This window comes from Odocoileus virginianus, chromosome 25 (genome assembly GCF_023699985.2).
Source record: "Odocoileus virginianus isolate 20LAN1187 ecotype Illinois chromosome 25, Ovbor_1.2, whole genome shotgun sequence".
Lineage (NCBI taxonomy): Eukaryota > Metazoa > Chordata > Mammalia > Artiodactyla > Cervidae > Odocoileus > Odocoileus virginianus.
In genome coordinates, this window is record NC_069698.1 from 10,910,163 (window position 1) to 10,924,543 (window position 14,381).

A 14,381-nucleotide genomic window follows, 5' to 3' on the forward strand; every position below is an offset into this window, starting at 1 on the left:
ACTCCAGTATTCTTACCTGGAGAATCCCATAAACAGAGGAGCCTGCAGGCTACAGTCCATGGGGTTCTGTAGAGTGGGACACGACTGAGCGCCTAACACTTTCACTTTTCAACATTATATGAAATATTGAAAAAATGAAAGGCATATTATACGTATAGTGAAATAATTGGCTTAGTTGGCCATCAGTGATTTATACTACCCTTCCACAGGGTAAGTTGTTGGAAAGTGGCTATCCAACCAGGGACAGTTCCCACCCAACCCACTAACATCTCAGCACAGTCATGTCACTGGGGTCTGGTCAATGTGATGTGAGCTGAAATGACACACACCACCTCCAGGCCTAGAGAGTACAATCTCCCATGTAATGCTCTACACTCCGTCTGCATGCATCTGCTTGCTAAATGCCGATGCTCAAGGTGAGCCTGTAAGCCATGTATTGAAGATATCAGAGCTTCTGTCAACCTGGGCCCCCGAATGATTTCTTGAGTGTTAAACCACTGAGATTTTAAGATTTTTATGCTAATAGCTGACATTCCTTTAAACCTACACACAGAAAGAAATAAAGAAGCTGTTAGGGATAAGATAACTGAGACAGCACAGCCTCAGAGAAATAAGAGCATTTATAAAACGATGCTGTGGATAGCAGTGCCAAGTGCTGAGATCAAGATGAAACAGACTGGAAATAAATTCAGCAGTAATAAAGATACCGGTAACCACCTAAAGCCCAATTTCACTAGAGATGCTAACAAAGATGACAGGTTAAAATAAAAAGAAATGAAGAGAGTCTACTGAGGCAGGTGTGAAACCCTGCGGTTCGAACAGCAGAGAACAAACTGTAAATGCAGCTGATTGTATTTCCATTACCAAGACCACTTGATTTAAGAGATTTTGCCTTGATTATAGAAATAATAAACAAATACTTTATGTTTCCAAAAAAAAGAAAGATAGTCTACTAATATAATTCCACTATGTCGTTGATAATGTATTTGTCTGATAAAATCCATCTCCATAAAAAGTTTTGTAGTCAAATCAGCCTAGGAACACTGCATAAACTGAGAAAGTACATCAGCATATTATGTGTTCCGAAAACTCCTGCAAAAAAACAGCTTTTCCATACTCAGCTGACCACGAAGCCTTTCTCATTCAAAATGTACTAATATCCCTTTCACTTTGGGAAATATGAGTGAAAGTTTGGTTTTAAAGCAAAAAGGAAGCCAGAATTGTACAGGCATAAAAGAAAAACAGATGGCTTGTAAAAATGTGCAACAGTATCCTAACGTATCCCCTTCTAATAGCATCCCCTTCTAATAATAAATCATTTGTCAAATTTTTAACTTTTAAGTATAACTAACTACATAGGCATTCCCTTAAATAAAAGTAAGTGGTACTCAATTACCATAGGAGGAAACAGAATTTTTATTCGGAGTTCAATGAAAAATGGGCAAAAGAACACATATAATACTTAAGACTTTTAAAAACTTGAGAAACACTCTTACCTTCATCTTTATATTTTATTGTAACTTCATCATTACTCAGAAGTTTTCCTCTGAAGACTCGCTGCATCATTAGCACTAATTCATCGTAAGTAATATCTTCATTATGAATGGGAATTCGTCGAATATCCTCCCCAAGTTGAGCTTTGATGATTAGCTTCCCACTCAGATCCAACTGCCCATTCATGGTGGACTCCAGGATGTTCTATATATGGAACTCTAGAGAAAGACTGACAAAATGGTCTTGATGATTAAATAGCTATAAAACATATTTTAAAAGCTAAAAAACAAAGCTACTACTAAAATCTAAGAAATTTTCAGTTTCAAAGGAAATTCACTGTTCCCATGTTAAAATATTTATGGTAAAATGGTCTGGAACTGGTTTTATTATGTGCATAAGAAAATAAGTTTTATTATTTTATGTCTGTTATTATTTTACCCATATAGTTAACTGCTCATCTGATTCAGATTTCTTACTTAACATGTCTAGAACAAAATCCTGATCTTCCCCTCAAAATGTGCTTCTCTTGTTTTCTCCATCTCTATTAATGACAATTCTCCTAAGATATTCAAGATAAACAAAAAAAAAAACCTTAGTTCCTCTCTTTCTCGCACACCTCACATATACCAAATTGCCAATGAATCTAGTTGCCACAACTTTCAAAATATCTCTAGAGTCCAACCCTTCACCTCTATCAACTTAATCCAAGCCACCATCATCTCTTGCCTGGATTACTGCAAAAGACTCCTAACTGGTCTGTCATCCTTTTAAACAAAGGTACCCTCAACATATCAGAGTTATCCTGTTGAATAAAATCTAGTGTAACTACTTTAAAGTTACTCTATCTTCCAATAGAGTCTCATCTCACTCTTGCTAAAAGCCAGAACTACAAGGTTATGATCTGATTTAACCTCACTTCCCACCTCTCTCCCTGGCCACTCTACTACACTCAGACTACAGTCTCCTTCTCAAGACTTGGCACTTGCTACTTCCTTAACCTTGAGCCCTTTTCACACCCCTCACATGACTTAGATCTCTGATCAAATGTTAACTTCTCAGAGGTTTATCCTGGCCATCTAATTTAAAATGGCTTTACTGTCACTTTCTTATTCAACTTCATTTTCTGCAAAGCACTAATCACTACCAAACATTAAAAAAGTATTTATTTTTATTCTTTTCCACTAGAAAATAGGGAAATAAGTGGTTTTGTTCACTGTTATTTCTGGAGCCTAGAACAGTGCCTAGCACAGTTAAGTATTCTACAGTCATTAAAGGAAGGACAATCATTAAATACTAGCTTCCAAACCCTCCTAGCCTGTGTATATGAAATGCTAACCCTGAAGAGGAAAGTATGTGTGAACACGAAAATAGTCTGAAATTTTTCTTGCTAAAATAAGAAAGACCTCATGAGCATTTTCTCCAATTTTCCAAATTTCAGAACTTGAGGACATCCTCCTGAGCTTTCTAACAAGACTGTCCACTATTGTTTCTCCATCTTCCATAACGCTCCCATCCCGAAACCTGAGTATGTGTGATTAGACAGCACCCTTAAAAATAAGACAGTGTCAGAGAACTAAATACTAACTTGCTATTGAATTCTGCCTTCTTGGGTCTTATTTTAATCTTAGGTTATTCAGCATGCTTCTCCTATAATGACTTTGCAATCCTAAATTCAAAATAATGCCTGCGGTCTCTAGTAATTTAATACCATTATCGTATATGATAATGCCATTATAATAACAGAATATACACTTTCGCTTAATTAACATGTTAATATCTCTTCTTCTCAAGGCCTATCTCTTCTTTCCAAGACCAAGATGTTCATGAACACATTATTTGTAACCACAGAACATTTCCTACTGGTCACATTCTGGTTTCAAAACTATGCTTCTCTACTAGCAGCATTCTGCTTTCTTTTCTTAAATGTGTTATTTTATTAACATATTTAGTTTTCCTAGGTCTCTACATCTGCTCCTTTATGTGTGTGTGAAAGCACTCAACCTGGCCCCCAACACACCAACACTTCAAATATTTGAAGAAAGTTTTCATGAATCCTAATTCATTTAATCAATAGTATACATAAATGCCCTAGCATCCTCATATAAATGCCACATGTCCTTCCAATCACTTATCAAATACTTGTCTCTAGACTCCCTTGCCACCCTCTGAACAAATTAATTTTATGAATGAATCTTTAATGCCCATCTTAAAATGGTGCATTAAATACAGAATCTAACACTCTAAGATCAGTTAAGAACAGAGTGGACTATGTTCTACCATCCAGATGCTACGCTTGTCTTAACATAAAAAGAGAATACAGTCAGTGTTTCATCTGCCAATTCTGACAATGGACTTTTCCTGAAGACTTTGATTACCTGAAACCTCTATACAACCCCTTCACCTGTGAGTCAAACCAGCCCTCTTCATTTGGCAAACACTGAAATACCTGCTGCGTGCCAAGTTCCGAATATAATTACTTCAGTAAATGGTTAAGATTTCACTTTGTTTGCCTTGCAGCCTGAGAATAATAAAGAATTTCAGCAAATCAATCTATGTAATCTCTTCCCTACAGGATATGTAAACCATCAATCATGTAGTTGAAGGACCAGGGCTTAGCTTCAGCAGGATAGTTCTACCTATTCTCAGTAGCTTCTAGAATAGCGCCTGACATACAGTAAGTAAAGATTTTTAATACTTTTTGTTCCCTAAACAAAACAGGAATGACAAGTGATAAAGGTCTGATAAAGAGATCAAAAGAAGGCAGGACTATCAGGTCAGTTTCTAAGTCAAGCCCTCACAATAGCTAGAGGTGACTCCCTACAACTGACATAACCCTAATTACAGACATTTTCAACAATGAATATAATTGATATAATCCTTTTGATCATAAAGGAATTATTGCCCAGTTCCAATGAATCTGAAAATATGAGCCTCTTTTTAAATACTTGACACCTGCCATGTTTGCCTGCAAATTCACTTACTGGCTTAGTGCTTCCCCTAGACTGTAAACTACCTGTGGCCAGGAACCAGCTCTTCTTTCCTAAGGCTGTCTCCATTTTGTACAGTCATCTCCATAAGGCCTGGTATAAAACAAGTTACCACAAAAACAAAAGCACCAGGAAACTCTCCCTTCCAGGGAAAATCCTATCCCCCTATTTTTTATGTAACCATAGAATCCAGATTCTCTTTTTCTCTAGTCTCAATCACAAAGTAGAGACTCCTATGAACTACTAGTTCCCAGGGCTGCTGGTGACATCCTCATAGCTTTTTCTGCTCCCCATTTCTCCTTTCATGGTGTCTTTGCCCTACTCCCTCTGAAGTACAGAAATGACTCGGCCACTAACTTATGAAATCTTCCAACAGGAACACTGTTCTCAGAACTGGAGAGTAAAGTGACATGTCCAAGGAAACATATAAAAAGCCTGCCTCTTTGAACCAGGATCCAGGTTCAGGGACCAAACCTCCACCAGCCCTGTGGTGAGGGCCCGGTTCAGTGAATTTGCTTAGGCAACTCCAGAGGGTAGAAATTTCCTTTAAGAAACCCTAAGCAAAACCAACCCTCAAGTACTCCAAAGAATGCAAGGGGCCTCGAATCGTCCCTGACCAGGGCCAGCGTTGATGGTAAAGATTTCTCCCACTAGCCATGTGACCTCAGGCAAAGACTTCTCCAAATCTCACTTTCGCCAACAGCAAAATGGCAATATCTAAATTTGGAAGACTCCTTGTGACGATTAAATGAGACTGTGAATCTAAACTACTAAGCACACTGCCTGGCAAAGTAAACTCTTGAAAAGTTAGTTGTCATCTCCACTACTAGACTGGGTTTGGCCTCCAGACGGCGCCTGATGAAGCACTAACACAGTCAAGGAACAAGGCTTCCCCAGGTGACCCCCAATCAACTAATTCCCATAGGCGCCATTCTCCCCACTTCTCACCCTTCCAAGCCCCTCTGAGAATTAGGCACTGGACCACCCTAGATCTCCAAAAGTCCCTCCCCGCTCCTTCCGGCTGTCCCAATCCTTGGAGCCAGGCGGGATCGACACAAGTGCCCTTGCTGGCTCAAACACGTCCTAAAGCCCCCCACAGGTCCGCGTCGTTGCCACGGTGGCCAGGGGCACCCCCCACGCCTCCCCTCCCCCGCCGTGGCCTCTCCTCGAGGCGAGGCCCGGCCCAGCCTCAGTCCTCGGCCTCCAGGGCCTTCCCACGACCCCTCCGACCCCACCCGCCCCGCGCTCGCCGGTTCGAACGAGGCCCTCGCAGCGTTTCCACGTCTCTCGGCCCGCCTGGACCGAGAAATCGGCCGCGCCCCCGTCTCCAGCGGCCATACCGTTTTCCCGAGGCCGCCACTGCCGCCCCTCCGCGGGTCTCCGCTGATCAGACCGGTGCGAGGCCGCCACGGTTGGGCTCTGGGGCGTTGGGGGAAGGCTGCGGTCACAGCCCACTCGGTTGCCCTCCGGGGCCGCCGCACCTCGCTGGCAGACTCGCGCGGGCCCCGGCCAATCGCACGGACCCACCAAGCCTAGCGAGAGCTCGGGCCCAGTACGTGGCAGGTGGGGAGCGAAGAGGGGCGGGAATAAGAAGAAAATCAGTCCTTTCGCTCCGCCTCCGAGCGCGCGAACCGACCCAGGACGCATGCGCAAAGTCGGTAGGGCGGGGACTAACGACGCCGGGGTCTGCAGGGGTCTGAGTCTCTGCTTTCTCACTGGATGACTGGATAAGTGTAGGAAGTGCACGCAGAACGGATGCACGCATGCGCGGGGCGTGACCAGGCACTTCCGGTTTTCCTGAACAGTAGTATTTCCCGTTTCTCGCCCGTGGGCGGGACGTAATTTGGTCTTCTGGACTCTGAGAGCCTAGAGTAGGCGTTTGTCCAAGTTTGTGTTTTTTTGTTGTTTTGTAGCCATTGTAGTTCTTCTAGTCCTATCTCGAAAAAACTAACCTTTTCCCCGCCTTCCTTCTACAAACTCATTCATTCATTATTGGGCGCCTACGCTTTGTCAAGCGCTGTGCGGGGAATGGGAATGAGAATGAATCAGTTTGTGAACAAGGAGTTCCCAACAGCGTTTACGAGACAAGACAGATTTTATGGGTGTGTAAAAGGTAAAGGCTAGGAAATTAAGACTGATTAAGGATCCCAGAGCCATTTTGGAAGTAAGATATTTGAGCGTGCCTTACATACTCTTTCCATTTATCTAAAGCATTTGTTTTGAATATGCGTCTTTATGTAAGAACTATGCTGGCTTTAGACTGAAGCCTGATATTTGGGAAGAGGGGGAAAGAGGTGATGGAATCTGGGCATGGGGATGGGAGTGCTATTTTAAAAGTTGCTGGGAACTTTTGCTTTCTAAGATTCAGTTCAGTTCAGTCGCTCAGTCATGCAACTCTTTGCGACCCCATGAATCGCAGCACGCCAGGCCTCCCTGTCCATCACCAACTCCCGGAGTTTACTCAAATTCATGTCCATTGAGTCGGTGATGCCATCCAGCCATCTCATCCTCTGTTGTCCCCGTCTCCTCCTGCCCTCAGTCTTTCCCAGCATCAGGGTCTTTTCCAGTGAGTCAACTCTTCACATGAGGTGGCCAAAGTATTGGAGTTTCAGCTTCAGCATCAGTCCTTCCAATGAACACCCAGGACTGATCTCCTTTAGGAAGGACTGGTTGGATCTCCTTGCAGTTCAAGGGATTCTCAAGAGCCTTCTCCAACACCACAGTTCAAAAGCATCAATTCTTCGGCCCTCAGCTTTCCTCACAGTCCAACTCTGACATCCATACATGACCACTGGAAAAACCATAGCCTTGACTAGATGGACCTTTGCTGGCAAAGTAATGTCTCTGCTTTTTAATATGCTGTCTAGGTTGGTCATAACTTTCCTTCTAAGGAGTAAGCATCTTTTAATTTCCTGGCTGCAATCACCATCTGCAGTGATTTTGGAGCCCAAGAAAATGAAGTCTGACACTGTTTCCACTGTTTCCCCATCTCTTTCCCATGAAGTGATGGGACCAGATGCCAAGATCTTAGTTTTCTGAATGTTGAGCTTTAAGCCATCTTTTTCACTCTCCTCTTTCACTTTCATCAAGAGGCTCTTTAGTTCTTCACTTTCCGCCATAAGGGTGGTGTCATCTGCATATCTGAGGTTATTGATATTTCTCCCGGCAATCTTGATTCCAACTTGTGCTTCTTCCAGCCCAGCGTTTCTCAGGATGTACTCTGCATATAAGACTCAGCAAAAATCAACTTGAACTTACTTGGTCCTCAGTTGTTCACCAGATAGGCAAAGTGAATTTAAGGTGAAAAGTTACATACTTTAGTGGAGTGACATTTTTGCAGTTGTAAGTCTGAAAAATTATGTTTGAGAATGAAATATATGATTTAGAATTCTTTGCCTCTGAAATGTATTTTCCAACATTCTATGTATTATTCTTTGAGCAATTGCTTGGCAGCATTTGGGGAGCAAAAGACTGTAGTAAGAATGAAAAAAGTTCCAGATTTTCTCCGAAGACTTGTTCTTCTTTGCTTGTAATTTAGCACTGAATGATGCAGATTTGGAGAAACTAACTTCTGTTGGTAATAGTATTCTGATGTATTTGAGATTGTTTGAGATTGGATTAAACCACACAAATACAGACAGAGATAAAATTCCGGCAAACAGTGAATAACACCACTGTCAGTATCCCTAAAGAGAAGTCAGAGCCTGGGGCAGAGGATAAGGAGTTGAACCTTAGCCTGGCATGAGGGGAAAGCATTTCCTCTCTCTAGGCTCCTGGGCAAAGGGCTTGCCATTGAGAAGAAATAAATGGATTCCTGCTACACTGGGGCCAGCTGGAAGCTGGTAAGAAAGGCACCCATACATTTGCCTTCAGAGGGACTAGGGCTTGTGGACTCTGAAAGCAGCTTAAAGTTCTTTATGTTGTAATTCCCTTGTGCTTCATCCTCAAGCAATCAGTGAAGTCTCGTTTAATGTTAAACCTGTCCCTGACTCATTTGAAAAGACCCTGATGCTAGGAAAGATCGAAGGCGGGAGGAAGAGGGGCCGACAGAGGATGAGATGGTTGGATGGCATCACCGACTCAGTGGATATGAGTTTGAGTAAACTCCTGGAGTTGGTGATGGACAGGGAGGACTGGCGTGCTGCAGTCCATGGGGTCGCAGAGAGCTGGACACGACTGAGCGACTGAACTGACTGACTCACTATCCCTAGGTACTGAGGAAACTGAGAGATTCGGTAGTGAAGATTCCTCTGGTCAAAGCAGAAGCAAGAGCTGCCTGGGGCAAGAAGTGAGACATCAGATTAGTAAAGCATCATTTGGAATCCAGATCAGAGGCTAAGGTGACCTGAGACAAGAGACTTCCATGCCACATTAAAGCTTTTCCCCAGGATTCTCCAGAAATACACATTTGGAAATTTTCAATGAAAAACTTTGTAAAAGATTTTGGTGGGATGTAAGCTTACAGTACTGTGATTGGGCATGAAACCAAGGATATTTAGGTTTAGTAATATGTTATATGAGAGCATGAAATTATCCTCGGAGTTTGTCAAATTTCCCTCTTTAGGTTATAGACACCTTTATAACCAAAACCATATCCTGCCCATTTTCTTGTTTTAACTAAATTACTAAACTGTTCACAAAAACATCAGTGACCTTTTGTGTTCCTGATCCTATATAAAAATTATATTTAAAAAATTAATTTAAGAGCCTCATGAACAGCTGGAGCTCAACACCCAACACAAAGGTAAGAACATTACCCATAAATCACATTTCCCTTTTTGCTCCTCTCATGTGGCATTCAGTGAATATCTGTTGAGTCAGTGAAATAGTTATTGCTCTTCTGTAATGTGCCACAGTTGCTGATAATACAGGCCTCTGTACTTAGGCTCCCAATAAATGCTGGTGATAATTGACCACAGAACAATAGACTGAATTGAGCCACTTACCGCTCTTACCAAGAACATGCTTTCTCCCACTCCATGTGTAGACACTTATTTTAGTTACTGCTGCCTTTCATTAGAGAAACCAGAAAAGCTAAGTTATACAATTGCCACTTCCTAAGCACTTAGGGTCACATTTATTGGGATAAGCATCAAACAAACCACCAAGAAGATTGTTCTGGAAACTCCATAAGCACACCTTTAAAGTGCTGTTAATTAAAAACACCATCTATTTGTGTGTGTGTGGCATCTGGAAAAGTACTGACAGAGTAAATTGAACTTCATGATCACCTGGTCCTCTGCCCTATGTCCAGGTGAATTTGGTTTGAAATGAACACATAGAATAACACTGAATCAGAAATGTGAAAGGTGGAAGCATGTGAAAAAAGGAGAAACAGTATAAGGAAAGACATTTAGCTTAGCCTATAGCAAGGGGAGAAATGAGAACTCTACATTTGAAGGTTACTGCCCAAGTTTCACAGATATCTGAAGAAGGGTTATAGCTGTACTGTGGTTTTGAGAAATGTAGTCAACTCACTCACCTACCACCTGATCTTTCTCTTCATAAGTCAGTGTGGCTCACATTTAATAGAAAAGAAAAAATCCTAAGGGTGAAAAAGAGAGATTCTTTGACTGATAGGAAGTGGGACAAAGATTAGGAGCCTTGTAAACAAGTTGGATGAAACATCTGTTTCATCATGTTCTTTTAGTAGTTAGTGTAAATAATTTTGAAAATTTCAGTCATCTCAGCTACCCTCAGAGGAACCAAAGAAATGATGTAAGTTCCTTCCAGGGTGAGAATTTCATAGGAGATGTTAGATCCCTCCCTGAGAGCTGCGTGTGGCAGCAGTTGGCTAAATAAGAGAACTCCAAACAGAAGGGGAAACTCATGAGGGCTGCATAGGGGCCAGGTGGCCAGGTGAGCCTCCCCACCACTAGCCAAACATAAAGATCTAATTTGTGTAAACACCGGAAGCTGCTACCCCATGTAGAAATAACAAGGGAGAAAATGATATTCTTACTGTATACCTCTGAGTTAGTCATTCTTAGCAAAATACTTAGTCTGTCCTACCAGCTGCACATCCACTGAGACCTACCATGAGGGCGCTATGTCCACCTCTCTAGAGAAACTGCTCCTTGAAGGCTGTTCTGTATAGATGAAGGGGCTGGAACTTTGGCTTTATCTGGCATGCTCTATTTTCTTTTTTAAAGGAATATACTCATGTACTATGTAGGTGAAAAAATAATTTTAAAATAATTTCATCCTGTATTTAGAGTCACAAAATTCTAGAGCTGGTACAGAGTTTAGAATTTACCTAGTAGTAGTAATAATGTTAATTGCTCAGTCGTGTCCAACTCTTTACGACCCCATGGACTGTGGCCCACCAACTTCCTCTGTCCATGGAATTCTCCAGGCAAGAATACCGGGATGGGTAGCTATTCCCTTTCTCCAGGGGATCTTCTTGACCCAGGGATCAAATCTGGGTCTCCTGAACTGCAGGGGATTCTTTGCCATCTGAGCCACCAGTCCTGCCTATTACAAAGGTAGATTATGCCTAGGCTTATGCCCAGAGAGGCAAATGTCTTGCTTTAAGTCACATAACTTGTAGCTGAAACCACAACCGCCGGTCCAGAATGCTGCCCTAGTCTGCTATTACTTGGTAGGTACCATGGCAGAAAAATCAAATTTTTTGTCATTGCAAAGGTCCAAGAGGTCTCAATATGTCATGATTTCATAGCAGATTATATCAAAGTTCAGCAAATTATCAGTGTGATACTTCCACGTGTAACAAAACTCTACCAGAAGAAGATAAGAATTGGACTATAGTTCCCTGGGAAATACAGCTTTTAAGAGATAACAGCATTAAGATCATACCACTCTGCTTTGCTTTTATTTTTTTCTTCTTTTTTAAAATAAAGGGCTAACATATCAAGCAATGGGAGCTTTCAGAAACATGGTCAACCGCTTGCAAAAAGAATTTATGACCTTTTCCCACTTTTTGAAACAATTCAAAAATCAGGACTTTACTAATTCCCCTATATTGCTACTGAGAGTATAAAATGGCAAAACTACTTTGCAAAACTGGCAGTTTCCTGCATAGTTAAATATACACTTACTCTACGACTCAGTATTACACTATACTAGATATTTCAAGAGAAAACATACCTACACAAAGACTTGTAGAAGATTGGTTGTATCAGTTTTATTCATGGTTCTGAAAACCTGGAAATGACCAAATGTCCCTCAACTAGTAAATACATGAACAAAACATGATCTATCCAAACTGAATTTTACTCAGCAATAAAAAGCAAGCCAATGATATATATATATAACATGGATGAATCTCAAAGACCCTATGCTGAATGAAAGAAGCCAGACTCAAAAGAGGATATGGTCCTATTTACATGGCATTCTGGAACAGGCAAAATTAACACATGGTGGTTGAAAGCAGACAAGTGGTTGCCTGGAGCTGGGAAGGGTGAAGTAAGCTTTAACTGGGGCAGAGTAGGTTACAGGGTGAAGGAAATGTTCTTAATCTTGTTTCACAGGTGTACACATTTGTTAAAACTCATCTAATTATACACTTTAAATGGGTGCATTTTATTGCATGTAAATTATATGGCAATGAAGTTCATTTTAAAGGTTAAAAAAGAAAAGCAAAACAGAATTAACTCCAATAACCAAAATTAAGGAAAACCACTTCTGTATTTTTTAAAAACCAAAAAAAAATAGTCCTCAGTGACCCCCTTGAGAGACCGAAGATTCCTAAGGCGCACTGTCTTTGTATTGTGTCACTTCCGTATTGTATGCGTGTGTGCTAAGTTGTTTCTGTCATGTCTGACTCTGTAACGCCTTGGACAGTAGCCTTCCAGGCTCCTCTGTCCATGGAATTCTCCAGGCAAGAACACTGGAGTGGGTGGCCATTCACTTCTCCAGGGATCTTCCCGACCCAGGGACTGAACTCAGGTCTCCTGCACTTTTTATAGCAAAAATGTAAGCTCACCAGACATGTTCCTTGGGTACTGATCTTGTCCTTCTCTTCTTACTTATTGCTCCTATGATTATTTTCTCTTCCTCCTGATTTTCTTACTCTATTTTTCAGCAGCTTTTATATATTTTTTTCAAATAGACATTTTAATGTAAGTGGAGTAATACAGATGATGCATGTGTAACATTTGAATCTCCCTGAGGTTTTTTTGTGTGTTAACAAATAGTTGCTAATCTTCTCCAAGATTTAGTGTTTTATTTTAAGAAAGGGTGGACAGATGTAAAAAGAAAGCATGTTGGAGAGGAAAAAATAACTTTGCCATGGAACTCCACCCAACTGTTACACGATATAATGAAGGGTGAGAGATGGCCTGTGTCTGTAATACATGATTCCTTTGGCCATGGTTGGCATATTTATACCCCTGTTATTCATTTTAGAAGTTTTTACATAATCCCTAACCTACTCCTTAATACAAAATCATTCCTTAATACAAAATACTCTGCCTGCATGAAGACATTTAAACTCAAGAAATGCTAAATGCTCCCATAAATCTTTTGGATATTTTGAATCAAATGCAGAGTGAGCATTTTATTATATTATAAAGAGAGGAAACAAACTGGGGGAAAATATTGTCACTAAATGTAATAAAGGGCTAATAGCCATAATAGAAAAGAATTCATACAAATTTATGAGAAAAAATAACAGTTCAATTGATAAGTGGACTACATACACCTATGAATAACTTAAAAAATTAAACACCACCAAAGTAAACAGTATACAAAAAACTGTTTATGGTACTCCATGACGTTGGTCACATTTTTGTCAAGACAATAGTATATACAAGGAACTTGAATGTTCATCCCTTTGACATGTTTATCATCATCCTGAGAATTTATCTTCAGGAAATAATTTAAAAGAAAGGAAAAATATATACCAGTTTATTAATCATATGTCACTATAATATTAAAAATTGAAATGATCTAGACTTTGTGGTGCTAGTGGTAAAGAACCTGCCTGCCAACTCAGGAGATGTAAAGGGGTTTGATCCCTGGGTTGGGAAGATACCCTGGAGGAGGAAATGGCAACCCACTCCAGTATTCTTGCCTGGAGAATCCAGTGGACCAGGAGCCTGGTGGGCGGAAGAGTCGGACATGACTGAAACAATGTAGCGCACAGACATTCCGTAACAGAACCACTTGGTAACTTATGCTATATTATGCAGTTATTGCAACAAGTGGGCAACTGTCAGGATAAATCAGAATGAATTTCATTTGCTATAATTACAGCTGTTTAAATTCTTATGTATTTACACACAGAGTAAAAGGGAACATTACAAAAAAATACATTATTGATAGGTCAGGGAATTACTGATTTTGCTTTTTTGAAAAAGATAATTTATAAAGATCTAAAATTGCCATAATATGGTTAGCACAAGGTTTTTAAAAATGTCAACAGGAAGCTTCTTCCTCTCCTAGTAACTGGCCTCTCCCCCTCTAGCCCTGTGTTTCCCACCCCACCCCCCGCCCCTGGGGTTGGAACCAATCCTGGTGGCTCTACTTGGGCCTCATCTGAGGAGCCAGGTCCTGAAGATCCCAGGGTCACAGTAAGGGGATCTCACAGGGCTAGGGAGCTCCAGTGGCTGACTGGCTGGTGTAATATAGTCAGCACTTCTGGCCCAGGTTTTCCAAGCATTGGCCAAGAATGCCAAGCTCTTCTGAAGGAGGCAGTGACAGTGGGCTTGAGAATGATCTCCTTTTGTTGGTAACAGGGGGGGAAAAAAAAAAAGGCAACATGAACTTCAAAATGGAAAGGGTAAGAGAAAAAATAATTCAGACTGACGAACAGTAATCTCTGAATTGTTAAGACCCAGGAAAGGAAACCCCAAAGTCAGGATGGTGGTTCCCCTTAAGTTGGATCACTAAATTGAAAAAAGATTCTCAACCAGTGCAGGCTTAAATCAATAGAATTAT

General features: G+C 41.0%; 1 protein-coding gene across 4 annotated transcripts in view; it reads right to left on the reverse strand.

Annotated features, from left to right (window-relative positions):
* Positions 1 to 6,114, reverse strand: part of TFG (trafficking from ER to golgi regulator) — a 33,628-nt gene extending 27,514 nt beyond the window's left edge. For 2 of the 4 annotated variants that reach the window (XM_020909712.2, XM_070454999.1), the window contains exons 1-2: positions 5,822 to 6,114; positions 1,497 to 1,723 (exon numbers count right to left, since the gene is read on the reverse strand). In XM_020909712.2, the coding sequence (XP_020765371.1) occupies positions 1,497 to 1,680 (184 nt within the window). In that variant the 5' untranslated portion in view covers positions 1,681 to 1,723; positions 5,822 to 6,114. The remainder of the gene's footprint in view (positions 1 to 1,496; positions 1,724 to 5,821) is intronic. The other 2 variants (XM_020909713.2, XM_020909711.2) reach the window with 2 other exon arrangements.
* Positions 6,115 to 14,381: the final 8,267 nt, after the last annotated feature.